General features: G+C 40.8%; 1 protein-coding gene across 9 annotated transcripts in view; it reads left to right on the forward strand.

Annotated features, from left to right (window-relative positions):
• The window catches only part of KIZ (kizuna centrosomal protein), a 165,566-nt gene that overhangs the window by 122,810 nt on the left and 23,083 nt on the right, over positions 1 to 19,673 (forward strand). For all 9 annotated transcript variants that reach the window (XM_061587989.1, XM_061587990.1, XM_061587954.1 and 6 more), the window contains one exon: positions 1,779 to 1,878. In XM_061587989.1, the coding sequence (XP_061443973.1) occupies positions 1,779 to 1,878 (100 nt within the window). The remainder of the gene's footprint in view (positions 1 to 1,778; positions 1,879 to 19,673) is intronic.

The following is a 19,673-nucleotide window of genomic DNA, read 5'->3' on the forward strand; positions in this document are numbered from 1 at the left end:
GTATCTATATCTATATCTATCTATCTATCCTATCTATCTATATAAAATGAGCAAAGCTATACTTTCAGGTGAGTATTTGGCCAAGTCAACAAATGTGTGGGAAAAGAGGTATCTGATTCTGTTGGGTTGGATCCAGACTTGCCAGTCCATGAATGGAAGAACTCCTTCCATGAATAGAAGTGTTTTCAATCCATTGGAGGCTCCCACTTTACAGACTGGATACTTCAGCACCACTTCCCACACTGTTCTGAAGGGTCCTCCAACCCTCCAGAGCAGGTTTTCAGAGGCTGTGGTGTGTGTGTGTGTGTGTGTGTGTGGGGTGAACTTGTAAAACTCGCCTTCCTTCTTCTATCAGTAGAGTTCTTGGACTTCCATTCTGCGCAACTCTGGATCCAACCCATACTTCCATTAATTTGTATTTTGAAAGTTTTTATAAACTCTAGTCACTATAAACTGATTGAGTTACAGTTCTTTTCAGTACTTAAATAAATGTTAGTTCTATAGTGAGTTTAGTGGGACGTGCTTCCTGGTATATTTGTCTAGGCTTGCAACCTTAAGGTATCTTCTCATTGGATGCTTGACAGTGTTTAATAGTATAATAGTTATAACAGCAACAACAACATGGTAGTCCCTACTAATTTGCCTACTGTATAAGAAACACGTTAAAAATAAGATACTGTTTTCAAGTATTTATAACTTTTGTCTTTTTTACTATCATACTCTACATTATTCCCATACCATTAGTCCCAAGGTGACCCAAATATTGTTGCCTGTGTGTTGATCCAGATAGGAGTGAGAAGCCTGTGACGCTACAGATGTTGTTGGACTTGCAACAGCCCTAGCCAGCATGACCAATGGTTAGTGGTGGGAGTTGTAATATGTGGCCACAGATTCCTCACCCCTGATTGGTCATTTGCACATGCTACAGTATAACCCAGATTAGTAGCATATTTGTGTTTATTTTTGCTACCTGAGAGTAGCTTTGAAATGAGTTCCAGCTGCTGTAAGTGGGTATAATTCACAGAAGTATAAGAAAAGTTCAGATTAGGATCAGGAGCTGGAGGCCAACTGTGAATGACTAACTGTATGGATAGAGCAAATTATATTGTACAAATGGACAGAAAGCATAAAACACTGAAGAAAATGCAAGGGTAGCATAACTTGTCAGTTTTTTGCAAGGGTGATACACTATTTTTGAATCTATAATTTGCTGGAACTCAAACCATTATGTCCTATAATGTGTTTTTAGATATGGGTTGATTGGGGATCTTTTGTTGTTGTTGAACAATAATTAATAATTTATTCCTTTAAAACATTTAATGCAAAATAATTTACTATTTTACTATATACTGTACACTATATACTATCTATTTTCACTTCAGGTCAGAAGTTACTGTGTGTGGCTGCTCTTAATTTAATTTTAAAAAGGTAAAGGTGTCCCTGCACTTATAGTGCAAGTTGTTTCCAACTCTTAGGGTGACGTCTTGCGATGTTTACTAGGCAGACCGTATATATGGGGTGGGATTGCCAGTTCTTTTCCCGGCCTTTCTTTACCCCCCAGCGTATGCTGGGTACTCATTTTACCGACCATGGATGGATGGAAGGCTGAGTGGACCTTGACCCCTTTTACCGGAGATTCGACTTCCTCCTTCCGTTGGAATCGAACTCCGGCCATGAGCAGAGATTTAGCTGCATTACTGCCGCTTACCTCAGAGGGTCTATTAATTTAATTTAGGGAACAACTAATTAAAAGCTTTTGGTATTTATCCCCCTTACAGGTTTGAATATTGACGGCAATAGTTTAAAAGAACAGAAAAGCAATGGAACCAGTTCAGAACCCAGTTTTTCATCTCTGGAAAGAAGAAGCCCTTTGTCAAGGTAAAGTCATTAAAGGCTTTCATTTCTGAATAGCTTCAACCTAGTGAGAAATGCCTCTAGAAAGTTAATGAAGTACTGGCAACAATATTTTGATCCATGGACTATGGTTTAGTTTTGTGTTTCAGTAAAACAACAACTTAAAATTTTGTACACCTTAAAAAATATTTGCACTAAAGCCAGGTATTGTCTTGCAGCTGTTGTTTTCCCATTTTAAGACTCAATTGACATCTCAGTGAACCACAAATTAGTGTGTACAGCTGCTCTCAGTAGGACTACTTAGAGACCAAACAATGGAAGTTGTCAGGAAAAGGGCAGACGTAAAACACAAAGTCTTGAAGAAATAAAGTGGTGTGTCGTCTTCTGGATGTAGCTGAAATGTAAATGAGCTTCAGCTCAATACCTATTTTTGTATCCTCTAAAAGAAGTATTTGATACTAGATTATTTGTTACTTTCTTCTTTTGTATTTTCAAAACGAGAGCATTTAATTAATGTCCTTGTTTTTTCCTAAAGAGGTGCAATTTATCTTTTTTCAGTTCTTTGAGTAATGCTTTGTTACTTTTTTCTGTTAGCAGCATGAATCAAATGACTAGCAATCAAGTGATAATAGCAAGTGAAGCATACTAAACAATTGTGGAATTTTTGATTGGCTTTAGATTGTTACATAATAATTATTAAAGAACTCTCATAGCTTGGTTCTGCTTGTGTGCTCCTTCTTGGAAACAACCATTTATAATGCCTAATGTATATGCACACGTTTGTTGCACATAGAGTTAGTGTAAGAATGCTTTTCACTGCTTAACAATATTCTTGAAGATAGATTACGTTTTATTTTTTAAGGTTGTTAGAATTTCTAATTGTGGAGAACTAGCTTTCTGTACTGGCCTTGGAACAAAACTAATGGTCTGTATAGTGTATAAATCGTAATATACACATTACACTGTGTAATAGAAAATGTTTTTTATCTTTATTTTCAGGAGTTGGGATTGGAAAGTAATACTTTTAAAATTTATTTATTAAGATACATTTGTTAACGTTTCATTATCCTACGGTGATTGTTATATGAGGGAATTATAATCTGAGAAAATAACATCTCTTGCCATCAAAATAGTTTTCAGCTATTATTTCTTGATTGCAGAGAACAAGCATATGTATAAACAGCACAAACATTTTCAAGAAGGTGTTTTGTATTTTAATATGAGCCAGCAGTTTCTAGCATTTCTGAAATGCTGCTCGTACAGTACAGATTCTGTAGTATCGAGATTATTTCTGAAAATTTGTATGCATTGCAGATAGATTTTTGGGAAGAATTTACTGATTTTTGTGTCTTTGGCTTCAGGAGAAAATACCAGTCCAAATACAGTATGAATGATTAGTTGTTTTTAAATGAATCATGTGCATTTTAGCCTCCTCAATAACTTGGAAGTAAAATGCCTTTTAAAACCAATCTGGTTAGTAACACTTACTGCTTCACACTTGACATCTATCTTAGAAATATGTTTACAAGCACAATGTAGGAATAAAGTGTGAAAGAATGGGAAATGGCTCAGGTGCTTGTTTGCAATTGGGACACAGGGAAATTTCTTAGAGGCTGATGCTAAAGATTCCTCTTATTGTACTCACTTCTTGCGCTTTATTGCTTTTACAAGTGGTCTTGAAACTCAGTACTTGAAAATAAACATAACAGTCTAGTACCACTGTGGTACCTTTAATTTTTTTCCCTTTGCAATGTGTAGTCACTGAGCTGATGAGTGGCCTCGAAAAATACCCTGATGGACCTAAATAATAATAAAAAAATGGTTTCCTCTGATGTCGTACAGACAATAATTATGATGTGCTGGTTAAGCCCAAACTACAGCTAAGGGATTTTACTTTAAAGCAGAGGCTTGGGCGCAAAAATGCATTTATAGCTCTTTGTCTGGCACCTCATTATGCGTGGGCCTGATTCATTAAGTAATTGGTTTGCAGTTGTTTACATGAGTATTAAGGCTTTCTATTCAGTAGTCTTTGAGAGATACATTGTGCAAATGTTGCATGTTATGAATGCAGAATGAGGGGCAGCGGACGAGTCCTATTGGCTAAACACTGCACTCTGTTGAAAAGCAAGAGAAAGAGATTGGGTGCTGCTTTGCATAGCAATGACTTTCTTAATAAGCTTTACAGATTAATACACACAAGCTATAAAAGATGCAAAGAGATACTCTTAGCACATTTATCCATGCTCATTTCACTATTATGGCACTGGAGATGGGAAGAATTGAGTGCTTTCATATTCTTTTTTCTTTTTTCTTTTTTCAGTGCAACTTCAGTGCATGAGACTTAATAGAATCCAATGTTTATTGTATTATAAATCATGGGGGAAGTAGGCAGACCTGCAACAGTTTATTATTAAAGATTCTTTCAATGTAAATCTTTTTCCACTATTGTGTGTCCTACAGCAAAATCATTTTGTGGTTGAGTGGGGATGAAAAGCATAATGTACGAAGGAGTGAGTCTTAATAGGAAGCTGCTCTCCGATTGAAGGCCACTTGTTCCCTTTTGTTTGGAGGTGCATGCCACAGTTTCCTCTTCTCCAGCAAATATTACCCTTGTTCTATCTAAGCTTAAAATCGCTTTCTTGCAAAATTTCTGCAGATTAATACAAATATGTTTAGATTGACAGAAACTGCATTTTTAAATTTGTGGTTTATAATATATTCTCAAATGAAACAAAAATAATTATTTTGAGGAATGGGTATCATTAACTGTGTTTTAATCTCTACACCAATGGCTGCAGTGCAATGTGTGTGGCATTTTGTAGTTCTGTAGCAATACAGGCAGCCAGTGGAGGTCAGTAGCATTCTGTTGTTGCAGTTTTTGGCTAGATGTAATGTCTGTTTCTTAGGCTTCTTTGCTTTGCAACATTAAAGCTAAAGAGACCCAAATGCTGATATATTCCTCTTGTAAAATAACGTGCACTGTTGACTGTAAGTTGAATATCAGAAGTAAGCCATTAAGTTGATTTTCAAATTTGCACCTTAATCAGAAGCTAATTTTTAACATGTTTTTCCTTTGAGCAAATCAGTGATTATTGGTAATGGATGCTTGTGTTAATGAATTCAGATTGTAATGTTTAAGACATCTATGCGATAAATGTTCCTCTTATAAGTGCCTGAGCTTGTCCTTTGCAGATAATCATAATGGCCATTGGGGGTCACTCTTTCTTTGCTAAATTATAAAAGCTTTACTTCTTAGCCTGTTTCTAAAAGAAATTAATGAAATAATGTAAATTATTTAATAAAATCATTGTGGTACTTTATTGCATTATTTCCTATTTTAATTGCTCGGATAGGGGAAGGAGTATTTTGTGCACAGATATACCACAAAGCTTAGAAATATGACTATTGAAAGTTTTTGTTTATATATAATGCCCAGTAGGAATTTATTAATGAGGGTTTTTTTAAGTATGTTGTTGGCTAACTAATCCAAATAATGATTTAAAATTCTAGTCCTATACTACCTTTTGGGCATCATCCTGATCCTAAGCCCCAAAGTTCTCTTGTCTCTCTAGACCATGGATGGGAAAACTGTGGCCCTCCTGATTTTGTTGGAGGTAACAGTTTATTTTCTCTTCCCCATTGTGATCAATAGGTAGTTTTGAAAAAATCACCCACACCCAACTGCAACAGGAAAAAGAAAAAGGTACTTTGAAGGCAGTTGAAACTAACTATACTGTATGTCTCCCTGATTCCCCCCCCCGCATCTCAAGAATAACCCCTACCCAAGTTTTGTTGGGGTATGTGTGTGATCTTCACATTATATGGTGTGGGGGTTGGGCTGGAATCATGAGGGCCAAATCCTCCCTTGCCTCATCTCCCTGCAGTTCATTGTCCCAGGCACTTCTGTTCCAGCAAGGATTATTTCTAGTATCTGAACCTTGCTGGAAAGAAAAAGGAGTTCTATTGATGGGGAAGTAAAGTGGGTGAGAGTTCAGCTCCCCTTGCCTGCGCACTTCTTTTAATGTCAAATTTTGACATCTTCCATTCCCACCTGTGAATGAGATAGACATATAGTCTTAACTTGATGTTAATACATTAGTTAGTTAAGAGCCTGGGTCCAATATACCCAGGGTGGTGTTCAGCATGGGATAGAAATATTTAAATTTTAAACCCAGAAAATCCAAATATGCAGAAAAAAATATATATTCTGTAAACTGCATGAATTATATAGTTTGACCAAATGTGCATAATGGCTCTTTTTTTTGCATAATTCTAGTTTTGCTAGTCATGTGGAGTAGAATAACGTATGCAGAATACTTTAGTTCTTTCACTGGAGAACATATTTAGCAGGTCTTCTTGCTTCTGCAGAAAAGGGCAACCAAAATGATCCAATGTTTGGGTCTTTTTAGTTTAGAAAAAGGTGAGGAAGAGGGGACATTACAGAGGTGTATATAATTATGCATGATGTTAAGAAGGTGGATACAGAAATGTTTCTCTCTCCCTCAGTACTAGAACTCTGGAACATCCAATGAAGCTGCATCCTGGAAGATTCAGGACAGACTAAAGAAAGTACTTCTTCACACACTATATAGTTAAACTCTGGAATTTGCTACCGCAATATGTAGTGATAGCCACCAAAGTAGATTGCTTTAAAGGGGGATTAGATAAATTAATGGAAGATAGGGCTGTCAATGGCTTCTAGTCATGATGACTATATATGGCCTCCAGTATGGGAGGCAATATGCCTCTGCATACCAGTTACTAGGGAACATGAATGGGAGACTACTGTTGCGCTCATGTCCTGTTTTCCTATAGGTATCTGGTTGGCTACTGTGGGAAAAGAATGGTGGACTAGATGGGCCTTCGGTCTGATCCAGCAGGACTTTTATTTTCTGAGATTTCAGCAGGCATTTGCCACACTGGGCTCCTACTGGGAGGAAGGGCAGGATATACTAATACTAATGCTGCTGCTGCTACTACTAATAATAATCCACACACTTCAAAACATATTTCTGCAACAATAAGGGCTAAAATCTTTAAAAATGAAAACTGATTTCTTAGGAAGATTAATTAGGAAGATTAATTTTGCCTCCGATACTGCATTCTGTGCCTTTGCAGAATAACAATATATATATATCACCCTGAATATACTTTGGGGAATATCTCTCTCATCTGCCCTTAAAACCTATAGAACAGGGCCATCTTAGTTTTGAACATTGGAGTTGGAGTTCACTGTCTTAATATGACCACCACTAATCTTAAAGCACATCAGAAGAGCCCTTCTGGAATCATGCTAAAGCCTTGTCTAGTACAGGTTTCTATTCTCACAGTGGCCAATCAGTTGCCTATGGGGAGTCCAAGAGTGAGAGAAACAATAGCATTCTTCTGTTCATGCTCCCTGGAATACTACCTCTAAAATTGGCAGACATGACTAGTAACCTTTGAAAGCGTTATTCTCCATTACTTTGTCTGATCCTTTTTGTAAAACCTTTGAGGAGATACTGCAAGACTTTTATTTTTAAAATCCCTTAGAAATTTATTAGAGCCTGTGTGGTGGCGGCAGTGTGTGTGTGTGTTAGTTTGGGGCAGTTTTCTTGTTTATTTTTTATGGTGTTTTTAAAATTTGTATTTTAAATGTATATTATGAGTATTGCATTCAGTTCACCAGTGTAAACTGCCTTGAATTCTTTGTTGGAAAGGGTGAATAAAAATAGTTTCTTAACGGATGCCAATGCAGAATACATATCTGTAGGATTAGGTATATGGTCTTCAATTTTGGGTCCCCAAATGTTGTTGGACTACAACTCCTATCATCCTTGATCCTTGGGTAAGCTGGCTGGGGATGATGGAAGTTGCAGGTTAACAATAGCTTGGGACCCCAAGTTACGGTGTTCCCTGCTCCCTATAAAATACATCATTATTTCTGATCAGATCCTCACCTAATGAATATTCATAAGATAAAATCCCATAATTGAGTACTTTATTGGACATCCTTGTATCAATAAATTTCCATAGGACTAATAATTAAAACTCATTTGATGAAAGTTGATAATTATGATTGATGTGACTCTCACTTCATCTTTGGAAACACAAAAAATCTAATGTAACCAAAATATAGGAAGGAAACAAAGATGCTTAAACAAAGCACTATGTCTTGATAGCACAGTGCTGCTCTCTACCATACATACAGTTGAGACTTATAATTTACCTTTTGTAACAGAACTGACAAGTGTGGCCCTGCAGCAAACAATTGCAGTGTGGAGTGCTTCTGTTCAGGGATCCATCCACTCCTTTCTATTCCCCTCCTTTTGCCCTCTGTTTTTCTGCTTTTCACCTTCCCTACAGTCGGTCATCACTCTGTGTCCACTGAGCATTCTCACTGGGCTGTTTTGGATACCATCTTCTCCCCATTGGGGGTTACGTTTTTTGCAGTGATGGATATACTAGTGCCCAATCCCAGCTACATTAAAAACTTGCATTTCTGTCATTTTCATCCCTGGGGACATTTTAAAATAGCTTCTCAGTGTGAACCAGGAAATGACATATCTAGACGATGGTCTTGTTCATACATCATGGTAAATCACAATTGTTTATCATGAACTCACCACTCTTGGCCATTTTTTCCTCACCACACAAACTAGGAAGAAACAAACAACAATATCTGGTTCTGCATTACATTCTTTTGCTCCCAATAAACCACAGTCTGTGGCCAAGGTTTGTTCTTAGCTTAGTGATGGTGTTTTTTTGGGAGCGAAACAAACAACGATCCTTAGTTCAGATGTCATTATTGTGGCTTGTTTCCTCTCAGCGTGAGTGCGGAGGAGACAAGCAACCCAGAAACTGTTTAACTATAGTGTACTATGATGCGTTAACTCAGCCAGTGAGATGGTTCTTTCCATCTTTTTTTATATCTTACGTGTTTCTTCTGTCTTGCTCCTTTTGCAGCCACTCCATTTCAATTCCCCTTCCGCTTGCTTGTAAGTCTCTACCCCACCCCAGTCAACATTTTGTGACTTTGAGTGGGGCAGTTTTTGAGGTTCCTCCCTCCTTTAGGGTTTTTTCAGTAAAGGTTTTTTTAGCAGCTGCACACCTTGGTTACCCAAGATACCTGTATTGTGCATGGGTGGTGCCATTTTGGCTACATCTCTGTGAGCATGGGAAGACTTGAATCAGAAATGGATGGAACGTTAATACCTGCAGAAACCTTCTGTTTCAGATGTTGCTTTAAGCAGAGTTATTAGAGATGATGAAGAATGTCTAAGTCAGTATTAAAAGACCAAGTAGTTTGGATTGTAGATGTCTTTTCCTTATAATACTCTTTGGAAAGGCAGGAAGATCTCTCTATGGACTCTTTTACCTACTGCACAGCAAAAGACTCAGGTGCATGCTGAACATGGCACCAGAGTCTATCTCTCTGATGAGTGTACCAGTAGAGTACATATGTTCTTAAACTCCTGTTTGTCATATTCACACTTCATGTTTTACATGAACATTTAGGTCTATACTTAAAAATGTAATGTATGGAGACCCAATTTGGTGACTGGAAAGGTTCATGTGGACCTAGTATACAACACCAAGTCCTGAGGGAGGGAACTGGGGTGTGTGTGTGACTTGGCACCATTGCCCATCCAGTTATTCAGTGCAGTACCAATCCCAGTTGGAGGGTTGGGGGCACTGAAGCAATGGTATGTGCAGGAGGGGCAAGGCACCAGTCTCCCACCACAAACGAGTCATGCCAAGATCCCTAGTTTCTAGCATTTGTAGAATGCAAAATACAAGGAAAATGTGCAAGTGGTGTTCTCCTCATTTGTTTTGTATGAGAAACTAGTCTGCTTCTGACTTTCAGTGTTTTTAGTCAATGAATGCACAGCAGTAATTTAAATTAAGAAAGGCAGACCTAGCCAATTAGACAAAGAGAAGGCTAAAGAGAAACACCCATTGTCTAAACTCTTGAGAACAAAGTTCTTGGTTTGTTTTAAAGCCAGGTCTCCCCTGGTAGAGAAGTGATTGTTGGCCCATAGAAAACAATTTTAGGTATCCATAATTTTAGTGCAGATTTGATTGTGCAGTAGTGTGTCTACCCAAAAAAAAAAGGTAGCAGCAAAGCTAACAGTTCACAATCTTCTCAACTTGGGTCTTATTTCATACAAAAATGTGTGGTTTTTTGTTGTTAAATCTGTAAACATTAGAAAAATTACTCTGCTAATGCCAATCCAGATAGTCCATTATTATTATACCAGTATTGCCAGGGACAGGATTATAGCTGAGAGAGCAGTTATATCAGCCCTGCAAAGTTGTCCAGTGTTGCTATAACCATTTTGCTGGAGGGAGGGGGATTTAGAGTAGTATATGACAACTCTGAAGTGTAATCCAGTGTTGTTATCCTGGTGTGCTGCTTTTTAAAAAAAATGTGGGGAGTGTGAAGTTTATTGAAACATCAGTGCAGTTTCAGTTAAGGAGTGGAGGGGGTGAGGAAAGCCAGGGAAAGAACTGAGGATTTCATCAGTGAGTGGAAAGATACTGTCTGTATGTAAGGTTTACCCATAGATGGATAATAGGCTATCCATTAAGAAGTAACAGAGGGGTAGACCTGGAATACATGTTTTTCAAGGCCAGATCTAACCAGGCCTTGCTACCACTCAGTCATTGGATCTGTCAGAAATGTTAGATCTCTTCTCTGATGCTAATTATGTACATATGTTTATTTTATTATACGGAGCATTAACTTTTGATACTCACCCAGCCACCCAGAAAATTCCTGCTGATGCTCATATATTGCAAACATCCACAAAACTTTCATCTCTCTCTAGGAAACCTGTCCACCTGAGAGCCAGAGATGAGGGCTTGTAACTAGCGTTGGGCTGAAGAGACAACAGAGATGCTGTTGGTGTACTGTCCATAATGACAATGTCTTTGACTGAGGCGGCAGAGGCAGTCTTTGATGTAATTTTGGATAACCCCAGGACAATAGTCCTGGGTAATTTCAGTATTTATGCTGGGTCTACCTTGGTTGGACCAGTTCAGGGCTTCATGGCCACCATGACAATCATGGGGTTGTCTCAGTACAGCATGGACCCAACACATATTGCAAGTCACACTTGAGATCTGGTCTTCGCGACAGACCAAACAGAGAGTGATCTGGTAGGAGGGAGGGAGTGTCAGCCTGTTGTCATGGATCGATCACTCCCTGATGATTGGATTGTGACTGACCTCTCCGCAGGGATGGGGGACCCATTAAGATGGTCCACCCCCAGAAACTTATAGAATTACAAGGATTTTTGAACGCCGTGGGGGATTTTCCTGTTGGCATGAATGGTGCCCCTGTTAATACCCTTGTCTCATTATGAAATAGTGAGATGGGTAGGGCATTTGACAAGATCACTCTTGAATGATTGTAGAGCCCTGAAGGCTCCTTAGTTTTCTGGAGAGCTCTGAGCAATGAAACGGGCCAGATGACAGCTGTAGTGCCAGTGGCATAAGCCATGGAGCTGACCATGTGGCAGTAGTGGTGGCAAAGAAAGCCGACTTCTCTGCCTCCATTGTGTCCTCAGTGAACTGCTCAGCAAAGCTCTTTCAAGTGAAGAATGGGCTGGTTGAATTCAGCCTACTGGTGGAAGTGGTTGAACTATTTGGAAAAGCACTGTAATGGATTTGCAAAGCACTTTGAGGACAAAGTCACTAGCATCTGTTCCAAACTGGATGCCACAATTCAGGCAGATCCTGATCAGTGTTTATGGGATCTGTTTTAGTTACCATAGCCTTAGGGTATGCACAGGGTGCTTGTAGAGGGTTAAGTCAAACAGATGACCTCTGGATTCTTGTCCATCTTGTCTTGTAAGATCTAGCAGGGGAGGGATTGACTAGGAGGTAAAGGAATGGTTAATGCCTGGTTATAGGAGGAAGTGATGTCCACCATGCTTAAAGAAATGGTGGTTGGTGGTGCAGCCCCTCTTAAAGAGGGCCTTCCTTGTCTCTGAGGTTTTCGATAACTACCATCCAATTGCAAATATTGCTTTCTTGGGCAGGTGATGGAGAGGGTATTCTCCAGTCAGCTGCAGATGTTCCTGAATGAAATGGATTATCCAGACCCATTTCAATTTGGCTCCTGGATATCATACTGAAACAGTCTTGGTCCCTCTGATTGATGGCCTTCCTCGGGAGATAGATGGGGGGAGTGCTATCCTATTGATTCTCCTCAGCCTCTTTACAGGGTTTGAGCAACTCTGTGGGTTGGGAATAGGGAGTACTATGGGTTGCATTCAATGCATCTGTAGTTGCTAGTTCTGTTAATGCAAAGATTTCTCCTTGTGCAATGAAACATTCTCCCCCTCCTCTCCCCCTGTGTGCTCCCTAAAACTTTCTGGGTTTTCCCTCAGCTCTCCAGAGCAGATTTGGGAAGTGTGCAGGGCACATGCAGGGGCAGGAAAGGGAGGGATGTCTTGCACTAGCACAATTATTTGATTGAATACCACCCTGTGTTGTGGTGGTTTCACTCCAGTCTTCAGGAGTACTTACTAGAAAATAGCATGAGGAACTTCTGCTAGTCCTCATGGCATTTGTAGTATGGGGTTTCACAAGGTCCCATCTTATCTCCCATGCTATTTGACATCTATAGAAATTCCTGGGAGGTGTCATCTGGGGATTTGGAGCATAGTGTCATAAATATGCCAACAATACACAGCTCTGTCTCTCCACTTCATTTGAAACAGAAGAGGCTATGCAAGTGCTGGTATCTTGAAAGGAGTGATGGGCCAGATTAGGGCAAAGAAGGAGAAGCTGACGGATAAGAGAGGCACAGGGGTGGGTGTTTCCCAGGTTCAGGAATCAAGTGGACAACATGTCCTCAACAGTGTAGCAAGCCCCTTGATGGAAGTGCTACATATTCTGAAGGTACTCCTTAATTCCATACTTGACACTCAGGTGGCTTTGGTGGTGAGGAGTGCCTATGTCCAGCTCTGGCTGCTTCATCGGCTGTAACCATTCTTGGGTCAGGATAACCTGGTTTCAATTATCCATCCCCTGGTAACCTCCCATTTCAACTATTGCACTCTACATGGAGCTTTTTTAAAATACAATCTGAGAGGGCCTTCTCAGTGGTGGCCCCCAAATTATGGAATGATCTCTCTGATGAGGTGTGCCTGGCGCCAACACTGTTATCTTTTCAGTGCCAGGTCAAGACTTTCCTCTTCTCCCAGGCATTTTAGCATGTGTTTTTAAATTGTTTTTGTATTGCTTTAAATTTTAAAATTGTGTTTTAAATTGTTTTTAAAATATGTGTTTTAAATTGTATATTTGTTTTAATGTTTTTGATTGCTGTAAACTGCCCAGAGAGCTTCAGCTATGGGGCGGTATAGAAGTGCAATAAATAAATAAATTTCAGCCAACTCATAATATCGCTGCCCAGTTATTACATGGGACAGAGAGATGGGATCATGCGTTTCTGACCCTCTAAGCACTGCACTGGCTGCCAGTGAGCTACCAGGCCCAATTTAAGGTGTTGGTTGTGTACAAAACCCTGGATGGCTTAAGTCTCAAGTACCTGAAAGAATCCCTTCACCAATATTTACCAGCCCATATTTTGAGATCAGTGTGAAGGCCCTACTTGTAGTCCCCTAATGGGCAGTGATGCAGGGCAGGGCCTTCTCAGTGGTGGTGTCCTGATTATGGAGTTCCCTCCCAGCACAGCTCTGGCTATCCCCCACCCTGTTTTAGTTTATACAACATCTTAAAACCTTAGGCACCTGGTTGGCCACTGTGAGAACAGGATGCTGGACTAGATGGGCCACTGGCCTGATCCAGCAGGCTCTTCTTATGTTCTTATGTTCTTTTTATTCATGCCTTTGCACCATTGGCTGCCTGTTGCATTGTCATTACTGTACATTGGTTTTAACTATTGTTTTATGTTGGTTTTATTTATTTGGTCACTGGTAATGACCCTGGACTCTTTTTAGACAAAGGGCAGGATATATGGATTAATAATGATGATGATAATTTGTGCCTTGCATCATTCTCATTGATATAGTCTTCAACAAGTCTTTAAGTGGATGAGATGTTCTAAATACTTCTACAATTTTTTCAGCTCTTCTTTGCTAGTAGATATGGAATCAAGAACAGGTTTGATTGGCAATGCCTAAAAGTTTATCAGATTATCTTGAACCATTCCAGTCTGGGTTCAGGCCTGGTTATGGGACTGAATCGGCCTTGGTTGCCCTGATGGATGATCTTTATTGGGAGAAAGATGGGGAGTGCAACCCTGTTACTCTTACTTGATCTCTCAGCGGTTTTTGATACCATTGACCATGGTATCCTTCTGGGCCGACTTGGTGAGATGGGTATTGGAGGCACTGTTTTACAGTGGTTCGGATCCTATCTCCAGGGTCGTTTTCAGAGAATAGCATTGGGTGACTGTCTTTCGGCCCCCTGGCAATTGTGCTGTGGGTGCCGCAGGGTACCATCTTGTCCCCCATACTGTTCAACATCTATATGAAGCCCTGATACTTGTGCCATGGGTTTCTTCAGGGCACCTTTTTGTCCCCAATATTATTTAACATGGGAGCCAATGTGGTGTAGTGGTTAAGGTGTTGGACTACGACCTAGGAGACCAGGGTCTGAATCCCCACACAGCCATGAAGCTCACTGGGTGACCTTGGGCCTTGACATGGTTGCCCCTGAGTACCCTCTCCAGCATTGTGGAGCCCGGTTTGCACCTTGGTGCCCAATGAGTTAAGGGCAATGAAACAGGCTGGACATCGTCTAGCCCAGCTCTATTTCTCTGTAACAGCTGAATTGAGAGAGGCTGTGCAAGCCCTGGACCGCTGCCTGGATTCAGTGGTGGGCTGGATGAGGGCCAATAAACTGAATCTGAATCCTAGCAAGACAGAGGTGCTGTGGGTTGGTGGTTCCTGAGTTGAGATAATCGGTCAGCTGCCTACTTTGGATGGAGTTGTACTCCCTCTGAAAGAGCAGGTCCGTAGTCTGGGGGTGCTCCTGGATCCATCTTTGTCGCTAGAGGCCCAGGTGACCTCAGTGGCTAGGAGTGCCTTTTACCAGCTTTGGCTGGTAAGACAGCTGTGGCTGTATCTGGACCAGGATAGCCTGACCACTGTTGTCTGTGCACTGGTAACCTCCAGGGTCGATTAGTTTAATACGCTCTATGTTGGGCTGCCCTTGAGGTTGGTCCAGAAGCTGTAGCTGGTGCAAAATGCGGCAGCGAGACTGCTTACTGGGGCAGGGTATCGCCAACATGTCACCCTGCTGCTGAAAGAATTGCACTGGCTGACCATTAGCTACCGGGCCAAGTTCAAGGTTCTAGTCTTGGTGTACAAAGCCCAATACAGCTTGGGACCAGGATACCTGAAAGACCGTCTTATCCCTTATATACCCAATCGATCACTGCACTCTGCAGGTGAGGGCCTCCTGCAGATACCATCTTATCAGGAGGTCCGTTCTGCACAACATAGGAAACGGACCTTTAGTGTAGTGGCACCTACCCTGTGGAATTCCCTCCCCTTAAATATTAGATAGGCACCATCTCTGTTATCTTTTTGGCACCTATTGAAGACTTTCCTCTTTCAACAAGCCTTTTAAGTTGAGACCTTATCCCAGTCTGTGTCTGTGTTGGAATTGCTTTTTAATATGTTTTTAAACCATTTTTTTTAAAAAAAATATGTTTTTAACCTTTTTTTAAAGATGTCTTGAAAGCTTTTTAAAAATGTTTTTAAAGATATTTTGTTTTAATGTATTTTAAAGTCTGTTTTTATGAAGTTTTAAAGTGTTTTTAGTGCTTTTGTTTGCCGCCCCGGGCTCCTGCTGGGAGGAAGGGCGGGATATAAATCAAATAATAATAATAATAATAAATATTAAGTCGAGTGACTTTGTTTTCAAAGTGTCTTGCACACAGCTTGTGACTAGTCACTGTGTGCTTAAGGGGTCCATCCCCCAAATACGGGGTAATTAGTCTCCGGACCATACAGAACAAATCTGGCTGACTCCTCAAGGATGCAATGAACACAGCAATGTATGACTTCTCTGCCTTCACCACCACGTGGTAGATACTGTTATGTGTCCTAACATGTTTGGTCAGCTTTAGAGTAAGATTTCTGCCACTTGCGCTCCAATCTTCATCAGGCCTCCTTAATCAACTGTAGCTCCTTGGAATACCAGGGAGCAATGTGATCTCCATGCCACCGAAGACCCTTGGGAGCAATCATATTGATGGCCCTAGTCATATGGATGGCCCTTGCGTAGTGAGATGCAAGGTTTAAGATCAGGAGAGACTGGTTGGAGAGGAGGGTATAAGGAAAGGGTATTTATTTATTACATTTATATACCGCCCCATAGCCAAAGCTCTCTGGGTGGTTTACAAAGGGTAGCCAACAGTGGAAGCAGGGCTCCCTCCTGTGAAGAAATGGGTGGGAGGCAGCCAATCTCGACTAGAGGAAAAAGTAGTGGAGTCCCCCTCTTGAGATGGTGTAGGAAGAAAAAAGGACAATCTGGCATGGAATTTACTTCTAAGGCTGCAAACCTTTGCCCACTTAGGCTGCAATCCAATACACACTTACCTGAGAGTGTCCCATTGAACCCAATTGGAGCTTATTTCTGAGTAGACATGTATTGGATTGCAACCTTAGCTGAACATGGACATGGATTGCCTTCAAGTCGATTCTGACTTATGGCGACCCTATGAATAGGGTTTTCATGGTAAGCGGTATTCAAAGGGGGTTTACCATTGCCTCCCTCTGAGGCTGAGAGGCAGTGACTGGCCCAAGATCACCCAGTGAGCTTCATGGCTGTGTGGAGATTCGAACCCTGGTCTCCCAGGTCATGGTCCAACGCTCTGAATGCAATGACTTACTTCTGAGTAGACCTATATAGGATTGTGCTGTACTGTCATTTGGAGTATAAGGAAAGAGGCCAACAGCGACAGACATCTCTCACTTCCCGGATGTAATGTCAGACTTTCAACATACTGAATACAGAGATATATTGTATCCATCTAGGTTATTTCCCGCCTCCACTCCCATTCTTTTATTTTGTCTAAATAGATGCATATGTTTTTCATCCCAGTCAGTGAAGCAATTAGGTCAGAGGGTGCTTCCTGATTTCTAATCCTAACAAATATTTGCTCTTTTGCTGTAAGGCACCGTACATGTAGAATTGCCATTCACTGTTCATGCTTCAGGGTATATTCAGTACTATTTGGTTATATGCATCTCAGTATGTTCCATCCACACAGGGGATGCATCATAGCCCAGTGGGCAGGGCTGTCCCCTAATGTTTCCTGTCCCTTATGGTCATCAAACACCCATTCTCATTTCAACAACATGTTTGTTTGCGTCTTGTATGTCAAATCAAATCAAATTTTATTGTGCGGTGATAGACCCAATATACAATTGATTAAAGTTTCATATTAAAACAAATAAAACGAGACGATACAGAATCATCAGCTAAAAAAATTAGTCTACAACAATCAGTCATAATGTTAGGAACCATTTTTACGTAGGCTCTGAGCTAGAATTAGAAACTGGGCGACTGATTCAGTGGTACGCTTGTCTATATCAGACAAGAGATGGTTCACTAACCACTTGGTGGGCCTGCTAGGAAAAGCTTCGATACATGGCGAAATAAATCTGGCACGTACATCTTTATATAAGTCACAGGTAAGAAGAACATGAGCAATTGTTTCTATCTCCCCCTTCTTGCAGATACAGAGTTGTTTTTCATATGGAGTTCCTTGAAAGCGGCCCTCTAAGAGTGCCGTGGGGAGGGAGTTGAATCTAGCCCTGGCAAACAGATGATGAAAACTCGGTATGGTCAAATTGGCAAGATAGGCCATGGATTTAGGGAATGGAGGGCTTAGGCCAAAATAGAAAGGGGAACAAGTTTTACAAGCACTGGCCATTGAATATTGGAGGGCTATATCCTTGATACGCTGGCCAATAGTGTGATTAGCAGAGACAGGATCCGTAAAGGAAAGCAAATCCAGTGATAGGACAAGTAACTTTACTTTCTCATTAAAATTTTTGGACCAAGAGCTGAGGTGAGGGTCTTTCCAAATTAAATTTAGGTAGCCTAAAGAATGGGTAGCATAAGCAGCTTTGGTCCAGAATCTGAAAGCATAAATCCAGGCAGAGCATTCAATGGAATTTAAGCCTGCTTCGAGGCGGAGGCCAGCTGCCGAGGCACATCGAGGCATTCTGGATATAGAGTTCAGGAAGATCGAAAGTATCGATTCCACTTTGGCATTAAAGCTAGAAACCCACAATGGAATACCATAGAGGAGTTGAGGGAGGATTTTAGCTTTAAAAGTCTGGAGAGCAGCCGGGATATACTGGCCGCTCTGGGTACAAAAAATCGAAGAATGGCCTTAGAGGTGTTATGGGCAGTTTGGACTGCAATTCGGATGTGTGTAGACCAGGAGAGTGTCGCACAGAACAAGATCCCCAGGTACCTGTACTGTTTGACTTGATCAATCTTTTGGCCATTTATTACCCAAGAATGGATCGCAGAGCGCCGAGAGAAAGACATAATTTTTGACTTATTGAAATTGATGGTAAGGGAGTTTGTGTCACAATAAGTCATAAAAGCATGTAAGAGGTGTTTTAGGCCAATCTTTGAGAGGGACATTAATACAGCGTCATCTGCATAAAGCAGTAAAGGATACTTAGCATCGGCCAGTTTGGGAGGATGGAAGTTATCAGCAAGGCAGTATTTACTCAGATCGTTGATAAAAAGATTGAATAGGGTAAGGGCCAGTATGCATCCCTGACGTACTCCTTTTGTGGCAGAGATAGGATTTGTCAGACTACCATCCATGCCACATCGCACACGAAGTGTTGTGTGCTGATATAAACGGCTAATCAAGAACAAGAGTCTCTTATCAATCAATGTCTGGGATAATTTAGTCCATAGTAATTCTCTCGGGATGGAGTCAAAGGCGGTCTTCAGATCGATAAAGGCAACATATAAACCATTACCGAAAGAGCATCTATACTTCTCTGCCAGATGGTTCAATACTGCACAATGATCAATAGTAGATCTGCCCTTTCTAAAACCAGCCTGCTCTCGACCCAATATATCCTCTTCCTCTATCCAGGAGGTCAGTCTCACATTTAGAAGGTTAGTGTAAATCTTTCCCACCACTGACAGAAGGCTAATGGGTCTATAGTTGGTGGGGTCGTCCCTATCCCCTTTTTTATATACTGGGATAACAACCACCTCAAGCCAAGCTTGGGGAGACTTGCCGGTTAGGTTAATCAAGGTGAAGAGGTTGGCCAGTACTGGGGCCCACCAGTCTATATGCATTGTTATCAGTTCAGGAAGAATTGAATCAATCCCCGGGGCCTTACCAGTTTTTAAGGACTTAATCAATGTAACTATCTCGGATTGTTCAATTGGGGGCCAAGCTGGCAACGCGCTTATGTCTATAATAGTTGGCATACATGAAGAGTAGTCTGAGGAATTTGCAAACAAAGCGGAGAAATGGCGTTCCCATATAGCGGGCTGGATGTTACATTGGGAGTTAGAAGAAGAGCCCAAGGCACCTGTAACCAAGGACCAAAAGAGCTTGGAGTTATTATTTAAAGAGGCATTTATCAGAACCTTCCATCGCTCTTGAACATCTCGTCATTTTTTGCTAGCAATCAGTAATTTATATTTCCTTTTAATAAGGTAATATTCCAATGGCAGTGTATTTACATTATCGTTTCTATACCTGATATACACCCTTCTCAATTGGTTCTTAGCCTCATGACAATCCTTGTCAAACCAGCTAGACGTTTTTGTCCTGAGTGTTCGAGAAGAAGGGGGTGATGGCCTTA

Source organism: Rhineura floridana, chromosome 1 (genome assembly GCF_030035675.1).
Source record: "Rhineura floridana isolate rRhiFlo1 chromosome 1, rRhiFlo1.hap2, whole genome shotgun sequence".
Taxonomy (NCBI): Eukaryota; Metazoa; Chordata; class Lepidosauria; order Squamata; family Rhineuridae; genus Rhineura; species Rhineura floridana.